This window comes from Pleurodeles waltl, chromosome 3_1, assembly GCF_031143425.1.
Source record: "Pleurodeles waltl isolate 20211129_DDA chromosome 3_1, aPleWal1.hap1.20221129, whole genome shotgun sequence".
NCBI classification, from domain to species: domain Eukaryota; kingdom Metazoa; phylum Chordata; class Amphibia; order Caudata; family Salamandridae; genus Pleurodeles; species Pleurodeles waltl.
Genome location: NC_090440.1, coordinates 1,011,657,907 through 1,011,675,535, shown reverse-complemented (window position 1 = coordinate 1,011,675,535; position 17,629 = coordinate 1,011,657,907). Strand labels below are relative to the sequence as shown.

The window sequence follows — 17,629 nt, the reverse complement described above, 5'->3', positions numbered from 1 at the left end:
GCTACCACTTCTAATTGGGGATAGAGGGTCTAAAATTGATAATGTACCAAGTGTAATCCTTAGAGGACAAAGTGATTGCCACATCAGTCGCTTAAGCGGAGACATCTATTAAAGGTCTTCACCTAATTCCGTTTGTACCCCACAGGGACAATCAGAGTTCTATGCACCTCTAGTGCTACTACTTGTCACCCATACCAATGCCAGAGATATCATTGAGGCCACATGGTATGGAATTGGGACCGCTCCAAGGGCATCCAGGAAACGCAGCTCAGTCCACCTATCTAGGTATCTTGTGAGACATGCCAATTTAATAATATCCTGGGAGAATGTGAATCAGTAATCAATTGTACAGTATGATTGATCATCCTACATGATATATCACCATTTTGTGACCAGACTCCCTGCTGTGTTCAACAAACCAATCTGGCTCACAGTTCTCCCTTCCAGGTCGCTCTATTACTTCAATTGCACAGGACATATGTGCATCCTATGAGAAGTGGAAAGAACGCAAGGACCATTTCCGCCAGTAGTCCAACAACGACCTGAAATATGGTCTTAGATGGATCAAAACCTGTGAGTCAAGCAATCATCTATCAATTGCCCAGAGACAAAATACTTACAAAGTCTTCCCACATTAAGATTATTATTACTTCTGAACCTTTTATGGTTTCTGTCAGTCTTTCATTCAGTTTCAGATGGAGAGTGATATTTGTAATACCTCAACTTCCCAGTGCTTCAGGGTTATACATTTATTAGCAAAGGATAATAAAAATAAATGGATAATGTAAAATAAATTAAAATACAAACTTCTTCAAAGAATAGTAAAAGAGGCTTATCGAGAGAGAGATTTGTTACAAAGCATGCATAATCCTTTGTTTTCAAACAATCAACAATTGTCTTTGAAGCACCAGCTCTGGGCATTTGCATGCCACTCAACACAAACTGAACTCAAATACAATGCGCAAAATTGGAAAGCACATGAAAAGTCTTAAAAAACTGAAGATGAACAGCTTAGGCTTACCAGCATTTAAGAGAAAAATCCCCAGACATCCACTCTAAAACCAAACTCATAAAAACAATTGTGCCTGGCCTTGTGGTTGTTCTTGGCAAATACGGACCACCAACCTACGCTTGTCATAAGAAAGAAATTCCAGTGATCATACAGAAAATGTAATCTTTCCTGGGCAACAGAGAAAACCAAAAAAGGAGACTGTACTATCAGAGAACACATTCCTAATTCCTCACTCGCAGCAGCATGGAATCAAATGGACGAAGTACCAACCTGCACTAGGAGATACCAGAGTCTGGAAACAGTCCAACACTAACAGAATCACCAAAACCATACAATGTGGTTTCTGAGCAGCCTTCACCTGATGACAAAAGAGTAAATACAACGTGCCTTGCTGTATTACTTGTTTAGTCAATAAGCTCCAGATAGGTCTACCTATAGGTAATAGAGGGGCTGCACAAAAAACTTTCCAATGAATGATCACCTGGAAATGTGGAAATAGTGCAATCTGCACTCACAAATTGTTTAAACTAGCTGTAATATCATAGTGAATGCCTAGAGTAGGCGGTCCTTCTTAAATAACTGTTGCTTTAACAAGGTATTTCACCAGTTACTCAGACCTCATGCATGAAATAAAGTCACTATTAAGATGTCTCAGGAGGTGCTTACTAAAGCAGAAATGGCATACTCTCTGCAAATAGTGCTAGACTATTCTTTGATAAGCCTTCCCCTTGTTAGTCTATACTGGTTAAGTGAAGAATTGACCATTTAACTCTGTCCTCTTTTGATAAGACACTGCACAGAGGTGTACCTTAGCACATTGCCTGCCATGATGCACTAATATCAGCCTGCCAAACGAAAAAAATAAAATAAATGAGACATAGCTTCACATCAAAAGATCTGATTGACATGGTGCTCACTTAGCAGCTTTGAATATTCTTCCAAATATTCTAGATCTTGAGTTCATGATGGAAAGTCATCCCTTTCTAGGATATTCTCTTAAGGTATGGTTATGTATGACCATTAATTATAGTGTACATTATTTCTTAATAGACCATTTCGTTAATATTTATTTTGATGTATGGATATATTTGAGATTCTGTTTTTATATGTGACCTTTGAAGTAAGCTAAATTTGCATTAATGCAAATGAAAGAAAATAATGAAGATTCTACGTCTCATTATCAATATTACATTTTGCCATTTACTCTGTCGACAGAGAGTAACATCGAAACATAGTATTAAATGTTTCCAATTGACTCATTTTTGGTTGGTGTATTAAACACAAACCCATTTAGGTTCTCTTAATTAGAACGTCCTCTTAATAATGATGTTTTATATTGTATGTACATGACATGGTTATAAGCATGTGGCTTCAAGCACAAAATATATTGTTAAACACTGAGCTCCTCATTTTGACCCAGGCAGTCATGAGACCGCCAGGGCTGCGGTGGAGGTCAGACCCCCGCCAAAGCAGCAGTCCGGCCTCCAAATTATGACCCTGGCGGAGCCACCATGGTCTGACCGCCGGCACCGCCAGGTTGTAAAAAAATTCCTCATGAAAACATTCATATGCGTAAATTCACTAACAGTAGTAGGAAATGGAGATTTAAGAGTAGTAATGCTCTATGGTTTTGGATGCACCCACTAACTTGCATATTTATGGGTAGTTACAATGTCATCTCTGCCCCCAAATCACACTGAAAATGATTCGAAATGTACTCTTTTAAATGCAAAATGTAAATCATTTTTCAGGGTGGGAAAGGACCTAGATAATCACCACAATAAGTGGTAGGTTAGAGGGAGAGTTCATCAGGGTTCTAGCACAGGGATAAAAATTGGTTTGGGAATCACTGATATCTGACATGTTAATGGGGATTCATGATGTCCTCCCTGCATCTTTATCAAACTAGAAATATTGGGAATTTATTCCTGCGATGGGAATGTGTAAATCTTTTTTGGGGATGAGAAGGGCATTGAATCAACCCCACAACTAGCGGTGGGTCAGAGGAAGAGTTGTCTACATTGGAAAGCTGTTTTGTATTGAACAGAAATGAAAAAGGTAACACGTGCATTTCGTCTTGCTTGATAGAATTTCACATGAGCAAATTTTGACTTTAGAATATGTGCATAATAAAATGAAACTGATAACATTGTTCAGAATATACCTAGAAACTTGAGAATGTTTCATGGTCCACAACTACTTTGGGGAAGGTTTGTGAATTCTGCAGGAGTCATGAAAATCTTCATACAAGCAAGTGTGTAATTTGGCAGGTGTAGATTTTTGGCGTCTTTAAATATCTAGCCACTGAATGTTATCCAAACTGAAATGAAGATGTGATACATACATGAAATGTAAAGATAGGTGATGTTGTGTTATAACATGGTGTACTTGTGCTTATTTTTAATTTGTAATATAATGATTAAAAGGAAGTCAATATAATTATTTTTATCTTTTGTTTTTAGAGGAAATGTTCAGCAGTAACTACGCTCTTTGGTGGTCTCCAAATGCATCTTTTATAGCCTATGCCCAATTTAATGATACAAATGTTCCTCTAATTGAATATTCCTGGTATGGAAATGAAAAGCAGCAATATCCCGAGACCATTTCAATTCCATATCCCAAGGTAAGCACTGTGTTGCATTCTGTGAAGTATAGATGCCACTATGCTCTTGTTTTTTCTTAATTTTTGCTAAACGTCCCAGTAAAAAAACATGTTCAATATATGAAACAATAGGCAATGTTGACATTTAAATGTTGCGATTGCCCTGATTACCTACCAGTCACCATCATCAATCCAAGTCCTAATCTTCTTTGTCATAGTCCTTAACAAGTAAGAAGCCTCATACAAGATACATGATTTCTGAACCTAATCCAAAAACAATTGCATATTCTCTACTTAACTTGCCCCAGTGGATGGGTTTCTCCTTCCTGACACCATAAAAGGCACTATGGGTGCATGGAAACCGCTGAACGTTTGCACCTCAAAATATTACCTCAACAGCATTCCCACAAGAGGTGGAATCAGAGACGGTGGTAAACCTCAATTTCATAAGACAGTGTGTGCTCAGGGTAAGGCACCTTACAGCAAATCAAAAATGCAGTTGATTAAGTAAAGACAGGCTTAATGATTTAGTTCTAGGGCAGGGATAGAAATTTGGAAAGATTTATAACAAAAATTCAAATTTAAAATTAAAGTTATATGCAAATTCGACTTTGGAATTAAAAGTAGTTCCAAAGTCTTAAACTTATTTTTACATTTAAGTCACAGCTAAGGTGTGCCCTATTTGCCCCTAGGGCTGGGTGACTTGTAACTATAATCAGGGACCTTATAAAAGTCGTTTTATAAGCCCTGGTGAGGTAAAAACAGCCAAATTCATTTTTCCCTCATTGTAGTGAATGGCCTTCATAGGCTAGAATGGGGAGACTTTATTTTAATTTTAAAAGTCCCCTTAAGTGATGGATACCAAGAGTTTGGTATCAAATGAATTGTTATAATAAATCCCACAGCTTCCAGTTGTCGGATTTAATATAACTTGTTCAGGTAAATAGTTTTAAACTTTACCTGAAAAGTTGCCAACTTCAACCCTGCAGTGTTTTTGCTGCTGTGCTCTGATTGGCCAGCCTCTGGCCAGGCTGCCTTGATGAGGTGTGAAGTGGCCTGGCTCCACACAAAATGATGTGCCTGGGGAGGAGGTCTCCCCTCAGCAGATGGTAAAACAGGAAGGGGAGGGCTGCCATACTGGTCTTCAAAGGCAGAGAAGGACATTTGGAGCAACCCAGCAACACCTCACATCCTGCAACCCCAGACAACTAGGTGCCCCCTTGATTAGATTAGGAGAGGGCAGGAGAGGGGTGTGTTTATGATTTTTAGCCACACCAGTGGGTGGGCTCAGCCAGATGTAACCTCCAAAAATCATTTTCAGCCATGATGGATTTTTGAGGAATGTTGCCTCCTGGGATTGATTTTTGACACACTTCCCAGGAAGTGGTCATCACAGGGGGAAGGACCTTGCACCTGATTGGAGAACCAGGACCCCTCTGCTTTTCACCCAGGAGCAGGGATGAAACTGGCAGACCTGCATCCACACCTCAGTTCACTACCACATCCCTACTAGGAAGAACTACAGAAAAAGAAGGACTGCCCCGCTGGACCCCTGACCTGCACCTGGAACCTGCACTCAGAAGGACTGCACCAGCTGCACACTAGGGCTTCACCACAAGAATGACTTTGCCTGGCCTCAACTGGTTCAAGGAGGGACTCTTTGTTTGCTACAGGTGAATAATTTCTAACCAGAGTCCCCTGCACCAACTCCTGAAGAAACCGACCAGCTGACCACTGTCCAGTGACCAAAAAGGAGTTGGCGCCAGGTGCATTCTGGGAGTTGTAGTCTGAACCCCCAAGGATCATCTCAGAGCTTCTGGACCCTTGGGGTGAGCTGTGGACCCCAAAAGAACCTTAAAAGAACATCTGGGAGAAGCCCCAGAAGTTTGAAGAACTAGAGGGACCGACCCGCCGCAGCAACTCTAGCCGGCTTGCCTCAACCGCGACCCGGTCTGATTTGCAGGTTCGTCCCACTGAAGAAAACCTCCAAAAAAGAGACTAAGGGGGTCATTCTGACTTTGGCGGGCGGCAGAGGCCGCCCGCCAAAGTCCCGCCATCAGAATACCGCTGCGCGGTCAAAAGACCGCCACGGTAATTCTGAGTTTCCCGCTGGGCTGGCGGGCGACCGCCAGAAGGCCGCCCGACAGCCCAGCGGGAAACCCCCTTCCATGAGGATGCCGGCTCCGAATGGAGCCGGCGGAGTGGAAGGGGTGCGACGGGTGCAGTTGCACCCGTCGCGATTTTCAGTGTCTGCTTGGCAGACACTGAAAATCTTGGTGGGGCCCTGTTAGGGGGCCCCTGCAGTGCCCATGCCATTGGCATGGGCACTGCAGGGGCCCCCAGGGCCCCACGACACCCGTTACCGCCAGCCAGGTTCTGGCGGTCAAAACCGCCAGAACCAGGCTGGTGGTAAGGGGGTTGGAATCCCCATGGAAGCGTCGCCATGGAGGATTCCCTAGGGCAGCGGGAAACCGGCGGGACACCGCCGGTTTCCCGTTTCTGACTGCGGCTGTACTGCTGCGGTCAGAATGCCCATGGATGCACCGCCAGCCTGTTGGCGGTGCATCCGCGGTCCCCGGCCCTGGCGGTAGTCAACCGCCAGGGTCGGAATGACCCCCTAAGCTTGAAGGTAAAAAGTTGACCGGGACCTCCCAGCCAGCGTATCCGAGGAGGGCTCCAAGGACGTCGGATCAAGATCCAGGTTTACCCTGGTCAAAGGATTTTCAACTCAAAAAAACAACTAAGTCCGAAGGTAAAAATCTCCACCGAGGGCTCCCGCGACGTGTATCCGGAGAAGAGTTCCAGGAGGTGGGATTGGACTGGCAGGTTCATCCCGCTGAAGAAAATCTTCAGAAAAGAGACTAAGTCCGAAGGTAAACGTTTGACCGAGGCCTCCCGCGAGCTGTAGCCGAGCAGGGCTCCATCACGGTTGGCCTTAAACTTTGACTTTGCTCCGGTCGAGGTGCAACCAGATGACCCGATTGGCGCTTTTTGTTTCTAGGCACTAATAAAACAATAATTCTTTAAAAATTCATATCTCAGGTTCCCCTTATCCAATTTTATTAATTTCTGTGTCATTTTAAAGATAAAAATATACACTATTTTATAAATTGTTTTTGGATTTTTAAACTGTTTCCTGTGTTTTATTTAATTACTGTTTTGTGATATTTGAATGCTTTACACTCGGGCCCTCATTCTGACCCTGGCGGTCGGTGATAATGCGGCGGCCAAGCCGCCAACAGGCCGGCGGTCCAAAATATGCAATTCTGACCCTGGCGGGAACCGCCAACACAGCCCTCCGCATTAACACTCCGCCCGCCACGGCGGAACAAACAAACAGCGCGGCGGTCCCCGCCAACAGCCAGGCGGCAGACAATGTACCGCCCACCCTATCACGACCCACCAATCCGCCACCTTTTCCGGGGCGGGAGCACCGCCGATAAAAACACGGCGGAAACAGACTACGAACGGGAAAACGCTCACCTCTACGCACTCCACGCGAGATTCCGGCAGTATGGAACCCGAGTTGCAGGTCATCCCCGCACTCCTATACCTGCTCCTGTACCAGGAGCACGCCCGGCGGCGCGGAAGACATCGGTGAGTACTGCACCTACGACACAGGGGAGGGAAAAGAGTACCGGCATACACCCACCCACCCACACCCACTACAACACACACATCAATGCATTCCCACAGATCACTGTCACAACCCACAACCCCCCCCTCCGAAATAATGCAAAGACCAAAAGAAGAGATCATAAACGGGCAGATATATTGAAATATGGACACCAGTAATCCCAATAAATAAATAAACTATGTACAAAATATATACAGCTACTAAATGTAGTCCAACCACTGTCCGTGGACCACAGGGGTCCTGTGCAAAGGGGCAAGGCCCAGTCCCACGACAAGAACTCCACGGAGAGAACACTGCAGGGGCATCAGAAAGAAAATAGGACAGGCACCTCAGGGGGAAGGGAAGGGGGGGCACCTCAGCCACTTGAGTACACGACGCCAGATCCACGAGGGGACTCCATGACCACTGGCCCATCCTGGGGAGAGCAAAGCCACAGTCCATACAGTCCATACAGTGGGTGGCCTGCCCACTGGGCCAACCTGGGGAGAGCAAAGCCACAGTCCATACAGTCCATACAGTGGGTGGCCTGCCCACTGGGCCATCCTGGGGAGTGCAAAGCCACAGTCCATACAGTCCATACAGTGGGTGGCCTGCCCACTGGGCCAACCTGGGGAGAGCAAAGCCACAGTCCATACAGTCCATACAGTGGGTGGCCTGCCCACTGGGCCATCCTGGGGAGTGCAAAGCCACAGTCCATACAGTCCATACAGTGGGTGGCCTGCCCACTGGGCCATCCTGGGGAGAGCAAAGCCACAGTCCATACAGTCCATACAGTGGGTGGCCTGCCCACTGGGCCATCCTGGGGAGAGCAAAGCCACAGTCCATACAGTCCATACAGTGGGTGGCCTGCCCACTGGGCCATCCTGGGGAGAGCAAAGCCACAGTCCATACAGTCCATACAGTGGGTGTCCTGCCCACTGGGCCATCCTGGGGAGAGCAAAGCCACAGTCCATACAGTCCATACAGTGGGTGGCCTGCCCACTGGGCCATCCTGGGGAGTGCAAAGCCACAGTCCATACAGTCCATACAGTGGGTGGCCTGCCCACTGGGCCATCCTGGGGAGTGCAAAGCCACAGTCCATACAGTCCATACAGTGGGTGGCCTGCCCACTGGGCCATCCTGGGGAGAGCAAAGCCACAGTCCAAACAGTCCATAACAGACTCCACTGCCACTGGAGGAGGCATGTTGGCCAGAGGACATCCTGCAGCCCTGCCCGAGACAGATCCTGCCCTGCCACGTCTGCCAAAGGGCCAGCGGTTCTTGCCTTGAAGGGCCCAGTTCAGCGCTTCTTGCCTTGAAGGGCCCAGTTTAGCGGGTCTTGCCTTGAAGGGCCCAGTTCAGCGGTTCTTGAGACGGCGGTCCCCAGCGGAGCGGTGCTGGAGACGGCGGGGCCCAGTTCAGCGGTTCTTGAGACGGCGGGGCCCAGTTCAGCGGTTCTTGAGACGGCGGGGCCCAGTTCAGCGGTGCTTGAGACGGCGGTCCCCAGCGGAGCGGTGCTGGAGACGGCGGGGCCCAGTTCAGCGGTTCTTGAGACGGCAGGGCCCAGTTCAGCGGTGCTTGAGACGGCGGTCCCCAGCGGAGCGGTGCTGGAGACGGCGGGGCCCAGTTCAGCGGTTCTTGAGACGGCGGGGCCCAGTTCAGCGGTTCTTGAGACGGCGGGGCCCAGTTCAGCGGTTCTTGAGACGGCGGGGCCCAGTTCAGCGGTTCTTGAGACGGCGGGGCCCAGTTCAGCGGTTCTTGAGACGGCGGGGCCCAGTTCAGCGGTTCTTGAGACGGCGGTCCCCAGTGGAGCGGTGCTGGAGACGGCGGGGCCCAGTTCAGCGGTTCTTGAGACGGCGGGGCCCAGTTCAGCGGTTCTTGAGACGGCGGGGCCCAGTTCAGCGGTTCTTGAGACGGCGGGGCCCAGTTCAGCGGTTCTTGAGACGGTGGGGCCCAGTTCAGCGGTTCTTGAGACGGCGGGGCCCAGTTCAGCGGTTCTTGAGACGGCGGGCCCAGTTCAGCGTTCTTGAGACGGCGGTCCCCAGCGGAGCGGTGCTGGAGACGGCGGGGCCCAGTTCAGCGGTTCTTGAGACGGCAGGGCCCAGTTCAGCGGTTCTTGAGACGGCGGGGCCCAGTTCAGCGGTGCTTGAGACGGCGGTCCCCAGCGGAGCGGTGCTGGAGACGGCGGGGCCCAGTTCAGCGGTTCTTGAGACGGCGGCCGGTCTATGGCCAACTGCTCATTGCCTGGTGGTGCCCTCCTGGGCAGCGGGGATGGTGCTCCTTCAATGCCCACCTGGGCTGTGGGTGGTGGGGCCCTCCTGCCCAGCTGGGCTGGGTCCTCCCTGGCCAGCGGCTATGGGGGTGGTGGGCTCCTCCTGGGCAGCAGGCCTGCAGCCTGACCTCTCCGACTTGCTGCCCTTGCCCTCCTTAGTCGTGAGTCTGTGGCCCTTTCCTCCCTTTGGAACTGTGGCTGGTGACTGTGTCTGGGTGGTGTCCGGGGGGGATGTAGAAGCCGGGCTCCTGCGGCGCCCCTTCCGCCTTCTGCTCCTCTTCCCAGGGGGTGGGCTGGCTGTCCCCTTGCTGCTGGGCGAAGATCCAGACATGCGGGCTGGTGGGCTCCAATACCCCTGCACCCTTGTCAAGGGGGCTGCAGGGCTGGTGGTGGCTGAGGTGCTCTTCTTACCCCGACGAGAAGGAGGGGGGGGCTCAAGGTCAGGAAAGAAGTTAGCAGTGGCGAGGAAGAGTTTCTTGGGACAATGGAGAGTGGTAGGTACAGTGGGAATGGGAGTGGAGGGAGAGGATGTGGTTGTAGGTGAGTCACGTTTGCTGTCTTTGGGTGCAGGTGCAGGAGGGATAGGCTGTCGTGAGGTGGATGGCTGTTGGGTGGGTGGGTGGCTGCGTTTGTGTGGTGTGGAAGAGGGGGTGACAGACACAGTGGGAGAGGACACAGGGGACGTGTAAATGGCAGTGGGGGTGGTGACTGCACGTGTGCGGACTGGAGTGGAGGGTGTGCTGGTGATGGAAACACTGGCTGATGGTGAGGTGAATGGAGGTGTGAGTGTAGACGTCACAGGGAGGGAGGAGGGAGACGAGGAGGTGGGGGTCACAGAGGTGGTAGTGACTGTTGGCATGTCTGCATCGGAATGTTGCGTGTGTGAATGTCTGCGTGATCTGTGGTGCTTATGTTTGGATGAGCTTCTCTTGGGTGTTGAGGTGTGTGCAGGCTGGTCTGATGGTGTGGGTGGGACAGGCAGAGGAACAGGAGACTGGGAGGAGGGAGTTAGTAGAGGGAGGCAGGAGACAGGGACAATGGCTGCAGTCAGTGCTGAGGCCAGAGCCTGGAACGATCGCTGATGGGCAGCCTGACCCGAATGAATGCCCTCCAGGTACGCATTGCTGCGATGAACCTCCCTCTCCACCCCCTGGATGGCATTCAAAAGGGTAGTCTGCCCAACAATGAGCGTTCGGAGGAGGTCTATGACCTCCTCACTGAGGGCAGCGGGGGTAACAGGGGCAGGGCCTGAGGTGCCTGGGGCGAAGGAGATGCCCGGCTTCCTGGCAGAGCGGGCACGGGGCGAACGCTGAGGGGCTGCTGGGAGGGCGGAGATGGTGCGCTGGGTGGCGGCTGTACCTGTAATGGCGGGGGGCACGGATGGTGCCACCCCCGCAAGGGAGCTCCCTTCCGAGGACGTGTCCGTGTCGCTGCAGGGTCCAGTCGTCCCCGTTGTGGAGCTCCCCTCGCCCTCCGTCTCACTGGTCCAGTCAGACTCTGTGGCATGGCCCTCCTGGGCCATGTGAGATGCAGCTCCCTCCTGCCCCGATGCCACTTCTCCTCCGCCTGATGATGCTGATGCACACAAGCACAGAAAGACAAACAAAAAGGGGGGGGAGAGAGAAATAAAGGGATATTGAGTACATGGATCTCCGGTACAGTTAGCGGACATGACAGACACAGATGCCCCCTGCACTAAGTTGCGCACTTGGGGTCCGCTACGCATTCCGTGGAACATGCCCTACACGCCTAGAGTTGACAACTGCACCCATGGATGACACGGCCCAGGGATGGCTGTACTGACAAACTACTGAGGGTGGTGGCTGGGGACACAGGGGCTTACGGGGGTGCCCAGCCTACAGATATCGCCCTGGCCTAGGGGGACCCACAGCCCTCCTCCCCCACCCAGACACCTCCACTGCGCGACAACAGAGTAGATAATGCTTGTACTCACCCCCTTGTGTCTGCTGTGCTGCCCTCACGCGCCCATCCAAATCAGGGTAGGCCACCGCCAGGATCCGGAACATCAGGGGGGTCAGTTGACGGCAGGCACCCCGCCTACGTTGGGAGGCCATCCCCAGCAGAGACTCGGCGGTCTTCTTGGTCCCGCGGCGGATGTCCTCCCACCTCTTGCGGCAGTGGGTGCCCCGTCGATGGTGGACCCCCAGGGTCTGGACTTCCTTGGCGATGGCACGCCAAATCCCGATCTTCTCATGGGCGCGGACCTATGTGACACGTACAGGGAGGGAGAAATACCACGTTCAAGTTTGTCTGCATTTTCGTTGCCAGTGGCCCAACGCCCCCCATCCCCGCCAGGCCCAACATGCCCCCCCATCCCCGCCAGGCCCCCCGCCATGCCCCCCGCCAGGCCCAACATGCCCCCCATCCCCGCCAGGCCCCCCGCCAGCCCCAACATGCCCCCCCATCCCCGCCAGGCCCCCCGCCATGCCCCCCGCCAGGCCCAACATGCCCCCCATCCCCGCCAGGCCCCCCGCCAGCCCCAACATGCCCCCCCATCCCCGCCAGGCCCCCCGCCATGCCCCCCGCCAGGCCCAACATGCCCCCCATCCCCACCAGGCCCCCCGCCAGCCCCAACATGCCCCCCCATCCCCGCCAGGCCCCCCGCCATGCCCCCGCCAGCCCCAACATGCCCCCCCATCCCCGCCAGGCCCTAAGCCAGCCAGTGGCCCCAAATCCATATTGAATTAAACTCACTTGTTGGTCTGGAGGACCGTAGAGTAGCGCATACTGGGGGAGGACCCCATCCACAAGTTTCTCCAACTCCTCTCCAGTGAAGGCAGTGGCCCTTTCCCCAGTCGCAGCAGCCATTGTCCCTTCCAGACCGAGGTCACAGCAACACTTGCAGTATAGGTCCTCTCCTGTGAAAGTTCAAGTCGCAAGTGGATAAGTAGATAGAAAATGGCGGTCACGTCCGCGGCGGTGCGTACCGCCGCCGCCGGCGCCCTTCGCCATTGGCTCCTGAAACCCATAGGCTTCAATGTTAACCAATGCGGCTTCGCGCTGCGGTCTTCGACCGCTGACCACCGCGGTGTGCCACGCCAGCGCATTGGCCTCACATCCCATTGTCACACTTCACAGGTCAGGCAGCCGCCATTTCGAGGGTCCACATGGCTCAATTTCAACTGCGTCACACAGGCCTAGGCCTTGCATAGCCACTCAGACACGCCATTCACTGCATAGAGAATTGTTTACTGTGCTAGCTGTGAGTACGTACCTGTGGGTTGCTTGACTGTGTGCTCCATGTTGTCCTTCCTAGGCACCGTCCGCTGGGTTTGGCGAGGAGACGGATGAATCCTCCCGTGTACCGACCGCTGGTGGACCTGTCGACAATGGAAGAACGCCACATTATCCTGACCTACCGTCTTGACCGTGCCACTATACATGAACTGTGTGCCCAGCTGGAGCCCGACCTGATGTCCCCCATCCGCCAACCCACAGGGATTCCCCCTCTGGTGCAGGTCCTGTCAGTACTCCATTTCTTGGCAAGTGGCTCATTTCAGACAACAGTGGGAATTGCATCTGGGATGTCTCAGCCCATGTTTTCGAAGGTGTTATCCAGAGTGTTGTCTGCCCTGATGAAATACGTGAGGAGCTACATCATTTTCCCTGAGGTGGGCGAATTGGCTACAGTGAAGGGTGATTTCTACGCCCTTGGACATATTCCCAACGTCATTGGTGCCATTGTTGGGACCCATGTGGCTTTGGTTCCCCCAAGAGACAGGGAGCAGGTGTACAGGAACAGAAAAAGTTACCATTCCATGAACATCCAGGTGGTGTGTTTGGCTGACCAGTACATCTCGCATGTAAATGCCAAATTCCCAGGGTCAGTGCATGACGCCTACATCCTGAGGAATAGCAGCATCCCTTACGTGATGGAACAGCTAGAGAGACACCGTGTATGGCTATTGGGGGACTCTGGGTACCCCAACCTGTAGTGGCTACTGACCCCAGTAAGGAATCCCCGGACCAGGGCAGAGGAACGGTACAATGAGGCCCATGGGCGTACTAGGAGGGTGATCGAACGCACCTTTGGCCTTCTAAAGGCCAGGTTTAGGTGCCTGCATATGACAGGTGGATCCCTAATGTACTCACCTAAGAAGGTGTGTCACATCATCGTGGCCTGCTGCATGCTTCACAACCTGGCTTTGCGCCGCCAGGTGCCTTTCCTGCAGGAGGATGGTCGAGACGGTGGTGTTGTGGCAGCGGTGGAACCTGTGGAGAGTGACGAGGAGGAAGACGACGGGGCTGAAACAGACAACAGGGACAGAATCATTGAACAGTACTTCCAATAGGACACAGGTAACAATTCAAAGATAATTTAGTAAATCTGAACTACTCTCCTGCATCTCTGCTGCCTGTCTATTTGCCCCAGTGTATGATGACTGAGTTGTGGCTTTTCCCTCCCTATTTCAGATCTGGGGTCCCCACTACGAGTCCTGTGCTTCGTTTCCCCATGGACTACAGCTTTGTGGCAGCTGTTTGTTGACTTCACTATGTACAAGGACATATTTGCACTGTCATGTCAATTACAATATTTTGAAATCACAGCCAGACTCCAGATAGTTTTGTGCAAAATAGGTGTTTATTTCAGTGCTCAAAATGGGATGGGTGGTTTCAAGTGGGTGGGGGCTATGGTGAAGGAATGTCCATGGCAGAGTCCAGAGTAACAGTCACACAGGTGCATTGTCCAGAGGCCTGTGGAGAGATGGAGCATGGGCAGTTCAAGGATGGACAGGGTGACAATGTGGGACAGTGGGATGACATCAGGTGGTATCCTTTGCTGGCGGGGGTCTTGACATCCTACTCTGTCTTCTTGCGAGATCTCAGGGCCCTCTTGCGGGGTGGTTCTTCTCCTGCAGGAGGTGGGGGTCTGGTGGGCTGCTGTTGTGCGGGGGCCTCCTGTCCACTAGCGCCGGCGGAGGTGGTTGGCTGTTCTTGGTCCAGGCTAGTGGCAGGGGCCCTTTGTTGGTGTTGAGTGTCCGTCCTGGTGTTGATGAGGTCCTGCAGCAGCCCGACCATGGTAACCAGGGTGGAGGTGAGGGCTCTGATGTCCTCCCTGTACCCCCGATAGTGTTCCTCCTGCAGTACCTGGATCTCCTGGAACCGGGCCAGTACCGTCGCCATCGTCTCCTGGGAGCGGTTGTATGCTCCCATGATGGTGGTGAGGGCCTCGTGGAGAGTGGGTTCCCTGGGCCCGTCCCCCCCCTGTCGCACAGCTGCCCTCCGAGTTGCCCTGTTTCCCTGGGCCTCTGCCCCCTGGCCGGTGTGCCCACTACCACTGCCCCCAGGTCCCTGTTGTTGTTGGGGTGGTGGGTTATCCTGGGTGCCCTGTAGTGGTAGACACACCGCAGATTGACGCGCCCTGGAGACAGAGGCATGGGCCCGCTGGGTGGGAGCTGTGCTGGTGTTCCCAGAGGGGTTTGGGTCTGTAGTGGCCTGTGCCTGTGTGAGGGGAACGGACTGTCCAGAGGTCCCCGATGGTCCGGGCTGGTCATCGGTGTCCAGGTCGACAGAGCTGCTGTCATCGCTGACGGCCTCTTGGGTGGGGGGTGTGGAGAATTCTGGGCCCTCCGCGGCGGTGTGTTGACGGTCGGGTCCTGCAGGGGTATAGAGGTATGGTTATAGTTTCAATGTGTGGCATATGGGTGTATCTGTGGGTTCCCGTGTCCCCAAGTGCTGGCATTCGTGTGTGGGGGCTTTGGTGAGGGTGGCTTGTGGGGGGGATGTGTATATGCATTGGGCATGCTTTGGTGAGGGGTGTCCATGCTTAGTGGACGCATGCAGGCCTAGGTTTTGGGATGTGTGGGTTGTGATGTGAGACATTGGCAGGGAATAGGTGTGCTGGGGGTGGGGGTGAGGATGGTGGTGGGGGTGAGGATGGTGGTGGGAGTGAGGATGGGGGTGGGGGTGAGGGTGGGGTTCGAGGATGGGGGTGAGGGTTGGGGTATGATTTGGCATGCAGGTGGGGGGGAAGCAGTAGTGAAGCTTCAACTTACCAGTATCCATTCCTCCGCCGACTCCTGCGAGGCCGTCAGGATGCAGGATGTTCAAGACTTCCTCCTCCCATGTTGTAAATTGTGGGGGTTGAGGTGGGGGTCCTCCGCCAGTCTTCTGCACGGCGATGTTGTGCCTGGATACCATGGAACGCACCTTCCCCCGTAGGTCGTTCCATCGCTTCCTGATGTCTTCCCGATTTCTGGGGTGCTGTCCCACAGCGTTGACCCTGTCGACAATCCTCTGCCATAGCTCCATCCTCCGGGCAATGCTGGTGTATTGGATCTGTGTGCCGAACAGCTGGGGCTCTACCCGAACGATTTCCTCCACCATGACCCTGAGTTCTTTGTCTGAGAAGCGGGGGTGTCTTTGGGGTGCCATGGGGTGGTGTGTATGATGTGTGGGGTGGAGTATGTGTAGTTAAGTGTGTTGAGTGTGGTGGTGTGTGTTGTTTTGTGTGTGGATATTGTGTGGGTGATGGTGTTGAGTGGCTGTGGCTGCTAGTTTGTGGATGGTGGTGTCTCGCTCTGGCCTTCTTTCTGAATTTTTGGTCGTAGGGGTTTGTGGGTGATGTGGGTGTGTGTTTTATATTGTATTGTGTGTGTGGGAGTGGTGTGTGTATGTGTATCAGGTGTGTGGAATTCAATTCGGCCAATGTGGCTGAGTTTTGTTCGTTTGTGTGTATTCTGACCGCGGCGGTGTGTCCCGCCAATGGAAAACCGCGTTTGAAAGACCGCCGCGTGGATTCGTGGGTCGTAATGGCATGGGCGTATTTCTGTTGGCGTGACGGTGGAGGTTTTGTCACCTCCACTTTTCCGCCGACCGCTGGTCTGGCGGTCTGTTGTGGCTGTCGGATTTTCAGAGGTTTGGCTGCTGCGGGTCAGAATGACCGTGGCGGGTTTCCGCGACCGCGGCGGGATTATGGAGGATTTCTGACCGGCGGTAGGCGCCTTTTACCGCCGAGGTCAGAATGACCACCTCTGTCTCCTAAGTTAAGCCTTGTCGCTTGTTGCCAAGCTACCGAGGGTTGAGCTGGGTTTAATTTACTAAGACCTAACTGGACCTAAGTGGAGGTTAGTGGCCTATTGCTAAGTGTAGGTACCTACCTGTCCTTACCAATAACCCATTTTCCAACAGGTACAGAAATCCTAAATTCAAATCAATAAAGTTGTTGCTGTAAAGTCTCACAGAAAATAGAGCAATACAAATCAACTGCAAAAATCAGAAAGTTTATAAGTACCGAGTGAGCAGCAAATTCTATTGGAAAGCGTACAGCATCCCTAGTGGCATGAGAAAGAGCTCTATCTCACCCCTTAAATCTGGAGTTTTTATTCAGTTGTCTTGCATAAGAAATGATCAAGTTATGCAAAATCATTACGGTGTAAGCAACACCATTATACTCTCAGCACATTATCTGTTGCCAGGGGTGTCACTGGGTTTCTTTTGATTGTGCTGTTACCAAATTCACCTGATGAGAGACGATATCAGACAAACCTTTGCAATAATCTAACATGATGTCGGCAGTTATTGATACAAGTGCTACTGAAAGTATGTAGGCCAATTGTGCCGCTCTGCCCATTACCACTTCACGAGGTGAGAAGCCAGTACTTTTGTCCACAGTACTTACAATGATCATCAGGACAAGAAGAAGAGCATCTGGCCATTTCAGACTAGTGGGTGCACACACTTAAGGTAGCTTTTTTATGGATCCATTAATCTCCTTCATAATGCCAGACGATTGAGGAGGATGATTACAATGGAACCTTTAATCAGTCTATAGAGTTGTATAAATCAATGTAGGTTTCTGAATCAATCCATCCATCTATCAATTTACTTAATTCGATCACATAAGAATGGATCATAAAAGAACACATCATAAAATACAATATACAATAACAATGATAAGAGAGAATAAAGAGATTAAAAGTGAAAACACATTAAAATGTGTGTCAGGTTGCAGCATAAAAATAACAATGATCATAAGGGAAATAAAAGAGCAGTTAGTTCATCTGGAAATTCATCATGTTATCAAAAACCAATTTCATACTTAAGAAACAACAGCAAGCTCAAATAAATCAATCCCAGTGATGAGTATTTCTAAAATAACATTGA

At 51.7% G+C, this 17,629-nt stretch overlaps 1 protein-coding gene across 2 annotated transcripts in view; it reads left to right on the top strand.

Annotated features, from left to right (window-relative positions):
- LOC138284925 (dipeptidyl peptidase 4-like) overlaps positions 1-17,629 on the top strand; it is a 497,709-nt gene that overhangs the window by 225,379 nt on the left and 254,701 nt on the right. For both annotated transcript variants that reach the window (XM_069224254.1, XM_069224253.1), the window contains exon 12: positions 3,475-3,635. In XM_069224254.1, coding sequence (XP_069080355.1) covers positions 3,475-3,635 — 161 coding nt within the window. The remainder of the gene's footprint in view (positions 1-3,474; positions 3,636-17,629) is intronic.